This window comes from Misgurnus anguillicaudatus, chromosome 15, assembly GCF_027580225.2.
Source record: "Misgurnus anguillicaudatus chromosome 15, ASM2758022v2, whole genome shotgun sequence".
NCBI lineage: Eukaryota > Metazoa > Chordata > Actinopteri > Cypriniformes > Cobitidae > Misgurnus > Misgurnus anguillicaudatus.
In genome coordinates, this window is record NC_073351.2 from 36,253,464 (window position 1) to 36,268,359 (window position 14,896).

General features: G+C 35.2%; 2 protein-coding genes across 2 annotated transcripts in view; one reads left to right on the forward strand and one right to left on the reverse strand.

Annotated features, from left to right (window-relative positions):
* The first annotated feature begins 7,280 nt into the window (after positions 1-7,280).
* Positions 7,281-10,510, forward strand: LOC129419795 (trans-1,2-dihydrobenzene-1,2-diol dehydrogenase). Its single transcript, XM_073853945.1, has 5 exons — positions 7,281-7,855; positions 7,939-8,044; positions 8,316-8,425; positions 8,728-8,811; positions 10,456-10,510. Exons 2-5 carry the CDS (start codon positions 8,030-8,032, stop codon positions 10,508-10,510), a joined length of 264 nt encoding a protein of 87 aa, XP_073710046.1. The 5' UTR covers positions 7,281-7,855; positions 7,939-8,029.
* Positions 10,511-10,834: 324 nt separating this feature from the next.
* pepd (peptidase D) overlaps positions 10,835-14,896 on the reverse strand; it is a 75,132-nt gene continuing 71,070 nt past the window's right edge. Inside the window, exons 13-15 of the mRNA XM_073853900.1 lie at positions 14,091-14,279; positions 13,247-13,434; positions 10,835-11,391 (exon numbers count right to left, since the gene is read on the reverse strand). Of these exons, the coding sequence (XP_073710001.1) occupies positions 11,248-11,391; positions 13,247-13,434; positions 14,091-14,279 (521 nt within the window). The 3' untranslated portion in view covers positions 10,835-11,247. The remainder of the gene's footprint in view (positions 11,392-13,246; positions 13,435-14,090; positions 14,280-14,896) is intronic.

The window sequence follows — 14,896 nt, forward strand, 5'->3', positions numbered from 1 at the left end:
AGAAAAAGCATCTTAATAAAAAAAATGTATATATATTTTTACTTAAAACAAGACAAAAATACTAAGAATTTTTTTTTTGAAAATCTTTTTTTTTGCAGTGCATTGGCAGATTTTTTTGCCTGTATTATGCACAAAATCAATTAAATATGATTTTTTTTGTCTAAAAACTAGACTTATTTTCTTGGGTCATTTTGCTCATCAAGAAAAAGCATCTTCGTTTGAGAATTTTTAGATATTTTTACTGAAAACAAGACAAAAATACTAAGGCATTTTTTTTTTGAAAATCATTTTTTGCAGTGCATCTATTCTGTGCTCTTATTCACTACAAAACATGACTTTCTTAGTATATTTGTCTTGTTTTCACTACAAGTATCTTGATGAGCAAAATGACCTAAGAAAATTAGTCTAGTTTATAGACAAAAAATATCAAATTTAAGTGAATTTGTGCTTAAAACAAGCAATACAAAAATCTGCCAATGGGGTAAGGAATTTTTTTTTCTTGTTTTAAGCACAAACACTTAAATATTATGTTGGGTGTGTTTCTTTTTCTCTGTTTAGGTTCATGATGTCTAACATCTCTTCAACTCTTCATCAGCATTGCATAGCAACACCCTGATAACCTCTCACATCCCGACTGTGAGTTTCTTACTCATATTTTCTTCAGAAATGCAAGAATGTTGTTTGTGATGTGACAGAAATCCCAGATTAGTTTAGAAAATCCAATCAGTTGAGTTTGATTTGTTGTTTGAGTCACAGTTGGACGTTTAAAGCTGTAGAGAGTTTCTCTTGTGTTTGTGATGTGAAGGCTTCAGTTTCACGCTGACTTCTGGAGCCGTCTGGAGTCTGGATGTGTGTTTGTTAAGTGTTATCAGAGAGATATCCTCCATCTCTTTCCAGTTTCTCTCACTTTCTCTTTGTTGACATCGTGTTATCAAACCGAAAGAGCGCTTTATCGGTTCTCAAAGACCACAGGAGACACAGCGTCTCTGCTCAACACAACATTAGTCTGTGAAGGCTTTTCATTATTATTCATTTTTATTGGGTTTGATTATATTTCATCACAATAAACACACAGTGATCAGGTCTTAAATCATAAACATTTTGCATAAAACTGATACTGCATGAACCCCTTAAAGTTCCAATGTACCGCAGGAGAAACACTGCATTATTTGACAGAAAACTTCATGACATACAAGTCAAAAACAAAAAGCTAAACATGTCACATATCTTTATGTGAAAAGCTGAGATTCTTGTGATTTGAAAGATGTAAACCCTTTCAAGATATACACAGCAGGTACAGTTAATGTCTTTGATGTGTTTTTGTTTTTTTAGCTTAGAAATGTAAGTGGACTTTTTTATTTTTATAGAATAATAACTTATTTTACACTACGTGGTTTTTTTACATACTGAAGAGTCATAATTATTGATGTTCTTAAAGATATAACTAATACACCAGAACATCCAGTTAAAGTCATTGTTGATTTCTAACAGACTTCTGGTGTTGAAATCTATAAGGCTTAAACTAAAAACATTTTATTTGTTGAAATGAATCAGATTTTATTTTGGGTGTGGATGGTCATTTGGTTTATTCTGTACCTGTTGTATGTCCTGTAACACACACACACACACACACACACACACACACACACACACATTGGTGACAGCGCAGCTGCTTCGCTGTCAAACTCATCGTCCGTGTGACCTTGAGTCTCTGCTGAAGGTGTCAGATGAAATTCAGCATCACTGCATAAATATTACATCATCTCCTTAATAACCACAAACACATACACACACAGACATAATTACAGACATCATGACTATCACATCTTCTGTGTGTCATTACTGTGCATTTAATTAAAAATCATGCAGAGGTTGGACAAAATAATAAGACAGCAGTGAATTAGCTGATATCACTTTAGTTAATAAGATGTTGTTCCTGATGATGAGGATGATATCAATGACAGAGGAAGTCAAAAAAACATCACGGTCACACTACAGGGGAATTTTATTAGACTCAGTTTTGCAACAAAACAAATGATTGAATATTGTGTTATACAAATGATGCCCAATTTCCCGACAGAAAGAAAACAAGTTCAATACTGTCTAAACATTTAACATACAGAAAAATGTCCACTATATTTCTTTACAAAAACAAACATTCATTCTTTAATTTATTATTTTCAGGTATAGAAATTTAAGGAGCAGTTTTCAGTGCACACTGTAAAAAAGTGCAGCATTGCAAGCCAATTCAACCTACTATTTTAAGTTTTGGTTTGTTAAAAGTTGAAATCATAGTTATAAAATCAAGTTGAAATTGTTTACCTTAATTTTTTAAAGTTAAAGTAGCATAAAAATATATGTTGATTTGACAAAAAAAATGCTGCATATTTTTAACATTGCAGGGTTTATATGAATTTAGGAGTAGGCCTTATTTATATTAGGACATTTAAGTAGTTTTTACAAACAAATCTTACTAAAAACAAAACAGTTTCAGCAATTTATGTTAGGAAATGTCAGTGCAAGATCTTTTAACATCAAGGCAGCTCAAACATGCATTTTAGTCTGGGACTGAGATAAGCCCTGTCTTGGAAACCACCCCTAAAAGTCTTTTCTTTAAAAGTTCGAACAGAAAGCTGCTCAGTCCTGATGTCAACAGATGTGTTATATTTACTGAATGTTAGTTTAATTGAAATAAAAGTGCACTGTAAACCAGCATGTGGACTGATGAATGCAGTATATTAATACATTTATTTGACTGATGAATGCAATATTTCAAAAACACATGAACTCACTTATAAGTACTCTTTGTTTCAGACCATCTTCTTTAAACTTTCAAGAATAAAGTTATATGTAAATATATATCATAATATGATCATTCACTATGACATATATGAGTACTATAGTATTACTATATGAAAGCATGGTATTTGTCAGTGTCATGATAACCCTGAATCTCTCCTGTCAGGAGAACACTGGAAAAAAGTACATTTGGGGTGAAAAAAACAACACACAGGTTGTGTTGTCATGGTGACCAGGTCCTGCCTTACAGCCAGATTAGACCGCACACCTCCATTTGCATACAGATTGCCCAGCTGGTACCTTGTCGTCATGACAACCGCACACAGCATCCCTCGCACACACCTCACAGTGTTACACAATTAATATAGACTAAAGCAAACAAAATATTATTTTCAATAAAAACTTCCTTGAATATTAAATATCCCCAAAGATTATGTTGCATCAGTCCACATAGTATAGTTAAATAAATGCACAAACACACACACACACATTGTTCACAATAACAATATTCGTTACTCATACTTTTAACATTTAATTAGTTATTAAATATTTATAGGTAATATTAAAGCTTTTGAAAACCAACAAAATACACATGTACATCACAAACAGTACATGATCATTGTTGGTCACTTTTAATTATTTTTAATAAAATGATTTAATCAATATTAATATTAATAATGTTTAATATAAATGAAAACATAAAATAAAACAATGATTATTTAAACTTAAAAATATAAATATGTTTCTTGTCTGTAAATTATTTGACGGTGTTGTTTAATGGATGATTTTACCCTGAAGTCACAGCGCCATCTACTGACTACAAACACACACTGACAGTTTATAAACACACTGATGACCGTCTTTTCATATTGATTTTTTTTTACTTAAGAATTATTGAATGATAAATTGATTTATAATGAATTAATGTCATTATAAAAACGAATTATTAAAATACTTGTTTGTGTAAAATCCTCATTGGCGGACACGTCCGACGACGTCACGGTGATGTCATCATACACCTGAGCGTAGTGAAGTGCAAATCAACGTCCATGTAAACTCTACTACGACCCATCACAAATACTTAAGACACAGAGCGAAAATTTTGTTTTATGTTTTATGATAGAAGTGTTGTTGGTGATTTGCTCTTACAGTGAAACAGAGCTCGTGACCTCGAGCTTATCTGACCCCTGAGCCGTACTGTAGATGAGATTCTTCATCCGTGATGATGACGACCCGCTGGGGAATCTGAGGCACTGGAAACATCAGTCATGATTTCTGTGTGCCTTTAAAACACTCGCTGATGAACACCATCAGTGATGGGGATGGGAGTTTTTTAAGCACTGCTTCATGAAGCCTCGAAACCGTTTCGAAAATCCTATGGTTCACCACTAGGGGGAGTTGATCAGAAATGACCAAGTATGGTTAGGTGAACTCATGTCAGTTTTATTATGCAAGTTCATAAAACATTCATCCTTCTGACTAATATAACACTATTGTTTTGCCTACTTTGTGTTTATAGACAGATATAATGACAATCATGGCATAATTTGCTGTAAAATAAAACTAAAAACACAGAATACACTTTTAAATATGGTTAATTACGTTAAATCATTTATTTGAAATATATTTAAAAAATAAATATATTTTAAAGCATTTATATTCATGTTGCATTGAAGAAAGACTTTGTAAACGAGTCCTTCGAGGCTGCATTGAAACTGTAAACTGTTTAGGTCCACTAAAGTCCAATAGACCTTTTACGTTTTTTTTGTGGGCGGAGCCTAACTGGTGTCAGAAAGTGACAGCTCTGCAGTAGTGTAGCGATGTGAAGTGTTTTAGTTTTAAACTGTGATTTTTATGGGTCCGGTGTTCTGTCGAAGTCTATTCCCCTATGTTTCTCTTTAGTGTAATGTTTCTTATAGTGTTTTCATTACGTTACATTTATTTTTTAGATAAATTGAAAGTTTAAATGGCTTGGCTACTGATATATGTGCATGTATGTAATGTAAACGTATTCTTCTTTATTTGTAAATCAATTATTTTTACAGTATGAATTGCTAAAGTAGGCTACATATAAAAACTAAGCAATACTATAATGTATTCTATATAATACCATTTATTATTTCATCATTTTCCTGTTTTCTATTATTTCTTCCTTATATTAATAAACACATCAGGGATCAGACTTCGACAGAACACCGGACATCATCTCTACTTAAAGGGACACCATGAAACTTTTGGCCACTAGGGGGTGCTAGACACGTATTTTTCACTTCTAGCGCCCCTAGAGCCCACAAGCGCCGCAGCACTGTCGCAAAGGAAAGGAACTGGCCAACCTTAAAACTAAACTAAAAACTAAACATTTAAAATGCTAAACGATCAACATTTTGAGACAACAGTGAGAAACGCAGTCATGTTACAACTTTCTGATGAGGAACTCGTCGTGGCAGAAGCCATTTCTCAATCTGAAGGTTGCAGCCTCCGGATGTCGTATTTCTAATACGTCATCAAGACTGTCTTATTTCACAATATTAACAATTACAAAGTTGACTATTATACTTAGTTAATCGTAAATTGTTGCAGTATGCTTATGACTTGCGAATGTATTGCTCAGTTTACCTTAATAAACCAGGCTTGATGACGTATGCAGCCTGCATATTTGACCTCCGGAGGCTGCAGCCTTCCAATTCAGAAACGACCAGACGTATTTCCTTGCCTTTTTCCAAACAAATATTGTTGCATCCTCTCTCTCTCTCTCCCTCGCCACCAGGATTTTCCGCAATGGCGCTCGTTATTCCTCTTTTTTGTGTGAAAATCGCTCCAAATCCAAGTAAACCGATGCGTTTAGGTCTGCCGCTTTGTAATACGTCACGCGAGTGACAGCGGAACGCAGCAAATGAGGAAGAGAGAAGAGAGAAACGCTCGGATCTGATTGGTGAATGAATAGGGTTTGGTTTTACACTGTGAGCAAGTTTGAGTGCTATAGCATCCTGGATTGTAATGTAAATATCATAGACACAGTAAAAAGAAAGGTAAATACGTGAACACAGCATCTGAATACAGGGAACTATATGCAATATAATCGCCGTAATTTATAAAGAACATCGCATTTATGTATGAATCAACAGTTTATATAAAAAATTGCCTTAAAGGGGAATCGAACCCGGGTCGCCCGTGTCATAGGTCCGTGACACTAAAGACTGTCCCACAGAGTCACATAATAGAAACTGCTCTCTACACTCCTTAAGTAGCCTCCAGCAAAATTCACGTTAAAAACAAATTGTGTGGAGGAAGTGACGTATGCCGTAAAGCAGTCGAATTTTGTAGTTTTTTTTGTGCTCTGGTTACTACCACAAACCCTAAGTTTTAAAATACGAGTAAAAGTGATACAGACCCCGTCAGGCTATGGTAGACATGTCATTCAACCTATTTAAAGTCGATGTACTATCACAATGGTCTTGAAAATGTATTATGAAGGTTGAAAAATTACATGGTGTCACTTTAAAGGGGCAATAAGTAGGATTTACCCCCATCTAGTGGTGAAATTGTATTTTGCATTCAAACGAACAGTGCTCTCTAGCTCCTCCCCTTTTCAAATGCGTGTTGCAACCACTGATCTATATAAATGACTGGATTGCGCATAGAACGCTTAACGTAACAGCGTGAGGTGTAGCCAGCGCAGAGTTCGAGCCGCCATCTTGGTATACCCAACCGGCAGACGGCGTCATTGACTTCCATTCAAAATCATGTTTTAAATTCACCCGCTTTACAGCGTATCAGTCACGCAAGATTATTTTTAGGATATGTGTACGTAAATTAACTGTTAATTCTGCTGTTATTTTCAATGTTTATGTTTTAATCGGGCAGGAAAATGGATTTATAAAAAACGGTTAAGGTGAGTGTGTCTGCTGCGTTCTGTTAATGACACGGGTATAAATAAAGTTTTTTTTTGAAATTCAGCTACACGGTCAGCGTTATTTCTAAATAAGTTTAGGTAACTTGTAAGTTTAGATAACATAAAACCAGCAAATTATTGCATGAAAATACGGTACAAAGTATGATTATTTATTTAGATTTCAGAATGAGCACGTTTGTCATTAATACTAAATATGTTGCGGTCTGTCTGCTGATCTGATACTGTAATAAAGATGAATGTATAATAACTGATTAAAAACTAAAATGTACAACTTTCAGTAAATAATTATGTACATGCTTAGGACGTTTGTGTTGTAATAATGTACAGGGTAACTTCAGATATAAAAACGAAGACTTGTAAAGTGATGTTTTATCATTAAAATCTGATCGCGTCCATTGATTTTATGGAATGTTTGGGTATACCAACATGGCGGCGCGGTGGCTTCACAGTTGTGACGTCATGCGCAATCCAGTCATTTATATAGATCAGTGGTTGTAACTACAGTAGCCGTTATGTAATCACTGATCTTCTTATCCGTTTCAGCTGGTTCACGTGTTCTGAATGAAAACGCTTTGTGGAAGCTTGTTGGTAGGCTAGTGCTTTTTATCCATCTCTGCTATTATAGTTTATCAATACGGCAGAACGATATGGAAGCCTCTGTGGACTTAACCGTTCAATGTAAGTAAAGAGAAGAAATTCTAAGCTTACAAAGAACAGTCAGATCACTGCCAGAGGTCATTTGACACCAACGACGACATATTTATGAATAAAGACATTGATTTTGATTAATAAAACACTTAAAATCCTACTTACGGTCCCTTTAATTTCTATTCTAATTACTAATAGATTTCCAGATAATTTTATCACCCCAGTCTGCCCATTTGAGGGCTTATTGAAATCATAAACACCTACGTTTATCTTCAAATGGTGTCTTCGACGATAGTATTCTATAAAAATTAAGGTCATCTTTTTTGGCGTTCCTATTCTAACACTCAACATCACAAGAAGACATTTTCCAGTGAGTTATCTTGCTCGTTTCACTTGTGTTTAATGCATTTTCATTGTTTTTCTGCCACCACATTGCGCATGCAGCCTGCTGTGTTGTAACTGTGACGTCTAATTAACATCTTGGATGAAATGGAGGTGATGAACTTATCAAAACATTTTTCTGAAAGTGTAGTAATCCTTTAAACATGATCGTTAATCTGTATGTGTTTATCTGACAGGAGTTGATGAGTCAATGGTTGTAGTTCTGAAGTTCTCAGGGAACCGGATGGCTGTGTGTGTGTTTCTGTATCATCGCTTGTGTTCTCCCCAATGATGCCACCATCTGTGGGTCTGTGAGCTAACATCACTACAGTACATTGATTATTAATCATTCATTTACTGTTTTTAATTATTTTGTCTTCATTCATTAAAGATGTTTTTTTCTCAAACCCTTCATACTTATGCAGCAGATGTTTACCTTGTTTTAGTTCTGATTCACTGAAATGATCCAAACCCGCACAACGCTTTCTTCTCTGGGTCACAGAAGTCTACTGCTGTATTGTTGATCTGTGTTCATGTTTTTTTGTTTTATAAGTGAAAGCGATGTTCTCTGTAGGTGTCTCAGCCCATGTACTGCCCGACTCATCTGGAGGAGAATGGGCGGAGCTGTTTTCCTCTTCCTAAGCCCCGCCTCCCTTTGAACTTTATGAACAGCACTGGGCTGAGGTACGAGGCACAGGAAGTGTTTTTTGAAATTTCAGAATAGAAATCATATGACAGCACCATTTATGTGTAATGCTACACTAACTTTAGCATGAAACTCATGACATAATAAGTTGGGTTAAATCGTACTGTGTTATTTAGAGGTGATCCGGCAATTTTAGCATTATTTATTTACATTTTCCATCTATGTCAGAGACAACTACATCATGCAAAACAGATCTTCATTTTATTTATACATTAATTATGAACACAGCAATCAAACAGATTAATGTTAATGCAATAATCTTCATCTTGTGCTCCATCAGAGAGTCTAATATCATCTCCTCATGTGTGTGTACAGGACTGAAAGAGAGCAGTAAAATGTCATCATGGATGAAGCCTGAAGACAGGTGGGTGTGGTTAATAATCAGGACAACCAATAATCCCCCACCATTCTTCAGCCTTGACTTCTGATTGGATGAAGACAGTCAGGAAGATGCTGGACCTTATATGATCTTAAGCTTACAGAGCAGAACTCATTTGTTTATCTACATCACATTTGATTCATGTTTGAGCAAACAGGTAAACCACACTGACAGGTCAAACAATGAGATTGAAAAATGACAAGCATGAGTTTTATTACTGAGACATAAAAGATTTCTGGAGGCTAAAGGCTGCAAATGTGAAATCCTGGTGTCAAATAAAACCTACAATATATGTGTATATTATTAGTCTATTAGACATGATAACCACTTAAATTAGATCATCACAAAATGTCTAAGCTTGACCTGTGTGGATTTTGAAATTTCTTTCTTTCTTTATTTTTATTTCGAACAACAAAAAAATATATATAAAATAAAAATAACAAAAATGAAATAAAATAAAATAAAGTATGAAAATACAATAATTGAACATACAGTAATTGCATTACCACATAAAAAAACCAAAATATTCTTTTACTTTCATGTGTTCGAAAAGGAGCGGGATGAAGCAAAAGCTTATTTTTTTCCCACCCCTTAAAGAGCCATTCAAAAATCTAATATATTTCAAATATTTTCTATATTATATATCTTTCTATTACAATTACAACCAATTCCCCCTATTTTTAAAGTATGAACCTAATTTACCTTTTATTCCAAACAACCCATCACACTTTAAACTTAATAACCAATCTTTTGACCCGCCCTCACAATCATTACTGTTCATCCTCATAACCTTCTAGTAGCTTATTTTTATACATCTTTTTAAACTGTTTAAAGTTTCTACAATATTTAAACCCCTGCTCCAAATTATTCCACAACCTTACCCCACATATAGTCATGCACATACTTTTTAGAGTAGTTCTTATTCTGATCTTTTCAAAGTTTAATTCATCTCTCAAATTATACGCACCCTGCCTCTCCATAAACATGTACTGTAAATTTTCTGGAAGTAAATTATTTCTTGCTTTAAACATAAATTGTATCGTCTTAAATTTAACCAGATCAATAAATTTTAGTATTTTTGATTTCGAGAATAGTGAGTTTGTATGTTCAAGATATCCTACCTTACTTATGATTCTGATTGCTCTCTTTTGTAATGTGCATAACGATTGTAGGTTGGTTTTGTAGGTATTTCCCCAGATTTCCACACAATAACTTAAATATGGTACAATGAGTGTATTATATAGAATATGCAATGATTTTTTATCCAGAATATGTCTTGCTTTATTTAATATTGCTATAGTCTTTACCAATTTTGATTTGATGTGTTTTATATGTGGTTTCCAGCTAATTTTGTGGTCTAAAATGACACCTAGAAATTTAATTTCATATACTCGTTCTATATTAATATTATCAAATCTCTCACAAAAGAGTTATATTTACAGAAGTACAGACGTTACTGAACTGTAGTATTGAAGTAAATGAGCATATCTAAAGCAACTTACAAAACTCAAAAGGGCTTTATAGAATACACCATGTTACAATGTTAAGACATCTTATGATACATGGTTGGTATTCATGGATATTTTTAGTGTGGGTGCCATTTGTAAGTGGATTTATCATTTTTTTCAGGTGCACTTGGTGTCGCGTGTCAGGCTCTTTGTGGAGTTTACACCTTGGTAATTAAGGTAAATATTTGTCTTGTATTCTGTAATACATAACTTCCAGTAAACTTCACAAAGAATGAATAACAACAGAGATGCATGGGGGTCTATATATTACTTTGAAATACAAGCTTCAACGAGAGAGATTAGTCCCATCTAGTTCATTTAAAAATCTAGTTAATGTTGAATTACACGCAGAGTTGTTACAACTGTATCCTTATTGTACCAAAATTATTAAAGTATAAAGTTTGCTCATAATAGGAGTAATTTCTAGTACTGTACGACTGTCAAGACAATTTAATATTGTCTCTATATTTAGCTGAATATTGAATATCAGAACACAGCTGTGAGATGCTAAGAAAATCAGATGTTTATTGAAAAAATAAATTGTATATTTTTTTCTCACACATTGCTGAAAATACTGTGAACAAAGTTATAAACTGTTATTAAGTGTTCAGAGTAAATCACATGGAGTAATCTAAACGTTCAAGAATAAATGTTAAAATAATTGCTACATTAATGCATAAATGATTGTAATCATACTTGTGATATTTAAATACTGTCTCATGCAGAGTATACGGATTTATATAATGAATTTCACTGTCAGCAAAGCATCAGCTGTTATATATTAACTACATGTATGATTGATTTCCCTTTATTGACTGAAATATAAAAGATATTCATTAACTGTGAGATGAAGAGTAAAGACAGACATGTTATAGAAATGGAGTGTCGTCATCATCATCGTGTTTTCTTTTTCTCACAATTTCTCACTGCCGATTGGACTGAAGGGTTTGGACGTCCCCTCTGCCATAAAGGCCTCGATTTCCTCCACGGTTCGAGGAACACAGGTGAGAAGCTCCACACCATCAGCGGTCACAGCGATGTCATCCTCAATACGCACCTGCACACAAACACGACCAAAACAATTCAAACAAAAAGCTTTACTGTTTGTGCACATGCAACATAAGAAAAACAAATACATGAATAAATAAACAAATTGCAAATATAAATTAATAAATGATTGATAAATTATCAACGAATGGAATTGCATTTGCTGTTAATGAAATAAGTTTTAACTAGTTATGTAATGGTTAATATAAATAATATTAATTTAATGGTATTGCATAATGTTTGTAATATTTAGATATTATTTGTAATTTATTACATGGCTCTCTGGAATGCTTGATTCTGATTGGTCAGTTGAGACATTTGCAGGTTCGTTCTTTTCAAATAATAACCGCTCCAAAGTAATACCGCATAGCCGGTACTACTTGCACGAGTGAAATCGCTCCGCGCCAATAAAGATCAATAAAGATTACTGTCTGTATGGCGCCATCTTGTGACAAACACTCGACAACCACGACAAGACACAGAGAGCTTACTGAGACTGAACTTGACAAAATAGAGCATGACAGCTACGAAGCCATCACACAAAAAATACAGAATGGGCATTCAAACTTCTCAAAGACTGGCTAATGCCGAGTTCAGACTGCACGATTTTAGCGCTGATTTTGACTCGGCGACAGGTTTTGAGATATCGCCGACAAATGCCCGAAATCACAGGCAAATCGATGCTCGTGCACGCGAGTGACAATCACACAGTGTGAATTATAAAAGACGCGTTCGGAGAGGATCGCCGACGAGTCGCCGACACCCGTGAGATATTTGGCATGCTAAATATCTGGACCGGTCGTCGATTCAAATCATGCTGTGTGAAATGTGTTTTGACTGCAATAATATCAGCGATGACCTACAGCCAATGAGAGAGCAACATACAGGACAGCTGGAAGTTCGGGGAGGAGTCTCTCAAAACATTTCCTCCTTTATAATTTTTATTTCTTCTTCTTTCTGCTGCAAATGAGCGCACATGCAATTTGTATGTTAAACTTCTTGCGGGTGACCATTTTTAATAATAATCCCAGTCTCACGTGAGAACTCCGGTCTTGCACGCGTGACCTCGCGTTGTTTCCTTCGCGTCACTTCTCGCGTGCGTTTGGTTGTGAGACGTATTTGCGGACCGGGAAAAAGTTATCGGCGATTCTTCTTACGGTAAAGTCATGCAGTATGAAAACCCTTGTCGCCAATCCATCATGCAGTCTGAAACAGCAGCGACTGAACCCTTCCCCAGATAATCACGCAGTGTGAATCCACGGGTGACCCGACTAGTTTGAAAATCATACAGTCTGAACTCGGCATAAAAGAGAAAAAATGGAGACAGACAAGTATGAAGCAGAGGATCTTAATAAGGTATTACGATCATTTTATGCATCTGTGCAAAGTTTCGCGGAAGGATAAAAATGTTAATTTAAAACAAATATGCCAATAAAATGTTTCAAATTCATATTCATGTCCAGTTTTTTTTCTTATGTGGCAAGTAGCCGTGTAATAAGTGGGATAATGTAGAGGCAGCCGGTAGTTATTGGGAAATAAGCCCCTTCAGTGTGATACAAGATACCTGATCACACTGTCGGGGCTTATTTCCCAATAACTACCGGCTGCCTCTACATTATCCCTTACATATAAAATAGTTGAACCCTAACAATTAAAGTTCAAGTACTTCGTTTTTTAAGTTTACTAAAGTTTAATATTTACTGCAACAATTCTCTTTATTCCTGATTGAATATTCTGTTTAACTTAGACATGTAAATGTGGTTTCATGTTGTCTAAGCCAGTCTGGAATTAATTTCCTATTAAAACTAAGACACTGGATTAAGAGTAGATCTGGTTAGTTTGTAATAAAACAAAAGTCTTCTGACCCCTCCAAAGCCGCGGAATCGAGCCAGGACGTCGTTGTTGATGAATTTACATTGATCAGGTGAATTCAGAGCTTTGTCCAGGAGATGATTGATGAAATAAATTCCAGGCTCCACCGTGAGGACCATCCGCTCCTCCACCACACGACCCATACGAAGACTCTTTAGACCCGGCTCATCGACGCGTTCGGTGCCCTGTTGAACACAAATACTGTACAATGACTATCATAGACTCATTTAATGGACAAATTACTCTTTGTAAGACCATTTGCGAGTTCATTAAATTATGAGAACAAATCTCAAAATGTCCTCCATGCAAAAAAGCTTTTAGTAAAACTTAAGTATAAATTCATGCTCATGGATGTATCATTCACATTAGAGATCTTAAAGGCACAGCATCAAATATTGTTCTGTCAAAATCATAACTTAATTGACATAATTGAAAATAGTATGATCTAAACTTTTTAATAAAAGAAACCTTTAAAGTGCCTAAAGACTTTATTCAGTCTTGATGAATGTGTTGTTTCAGTAGTTAAGATCAGGGGTTCTCAAACTTGGGTCTGGGGCCCCCAGGGGGGCCGCGAGATGGTGCCAGGGGGGCCCCAGTTTTATGACATTTTATAAAATACATTAATTTATCATGAATTCTGTGAAATTAAACCTAAAAAAATAAGGCAGCACTACTTTGTATAATTTAATGTTTTGTTTAATTAAAATGTAAAGTTTTAGAACTGTTTTTTGTCATAAATTTTCTTGGGGGGCCGCGAAGGAATGCACCGTACACAAAGGGGGCCGCACGCTGAAAAAGTTTGAGAACCACTGGTTAAGATGAACCTATCAGTAGTACTGCCCTCTGGGTATCCTCCAACATCATGGACATCAATGCCCAGCAGGTGACCCAGACCATGAGGCATAAACACAGCACCCATATGAACCTTCAGCATCTCATCTACATCACCACGCACAATACCGATCTTAACCAGTTCCTCCAGATGAACCCGGTCAGCCAGACGATGCATCTCTGTCCATTTTACACCTGAGCGATAAAGATCAATGTAACTACTGCATGCCACAGATTTATTTATTTAATTAATACTAATTCTTATATACAGTAATACATGAAGCAAAAAATCTTTGAGAGGGCGTGTGTGCATTATGGTGATTTTTTGCCACTGTTAACTCTTTCCCCGCCAGTGTTTTTTTTTTTTTTTAAAGTTGCCAGCCAGCGCCAGCATTTTTTACGATTTTCACAAAAGTTTAATGTCTTCCAGAAAATGTTCTTCTTTAAATATATAAACAAACAATTTATCAGACCCTCTGCTTTCAAACAAAAAACGTTTCATCCTACCTTCATTATTTCTCTTTTTATCACCTCTCAAATATGGGTAGGTTTCATCAGAAACACCCAATTTTGAGCAAAAAGCTGAGATATTTCCATTTTTGTAAAGGACTTTTGATAGAGATCAGATGCAGAGCGTTTTTTAAAACATACACAGAGTTTTTTCACTTTCACACGAGGCGCTACTTCCGGGTTGTATGTTGCGGAAGTGTGCACGATTTAACCCAAATTGATGAGTTATCCCGTCAATGGCGGCGAAAGAGTTAAGGAGTTTAAGTCGCAATATTTTACATGCAGTAAATAATGCACAGCTT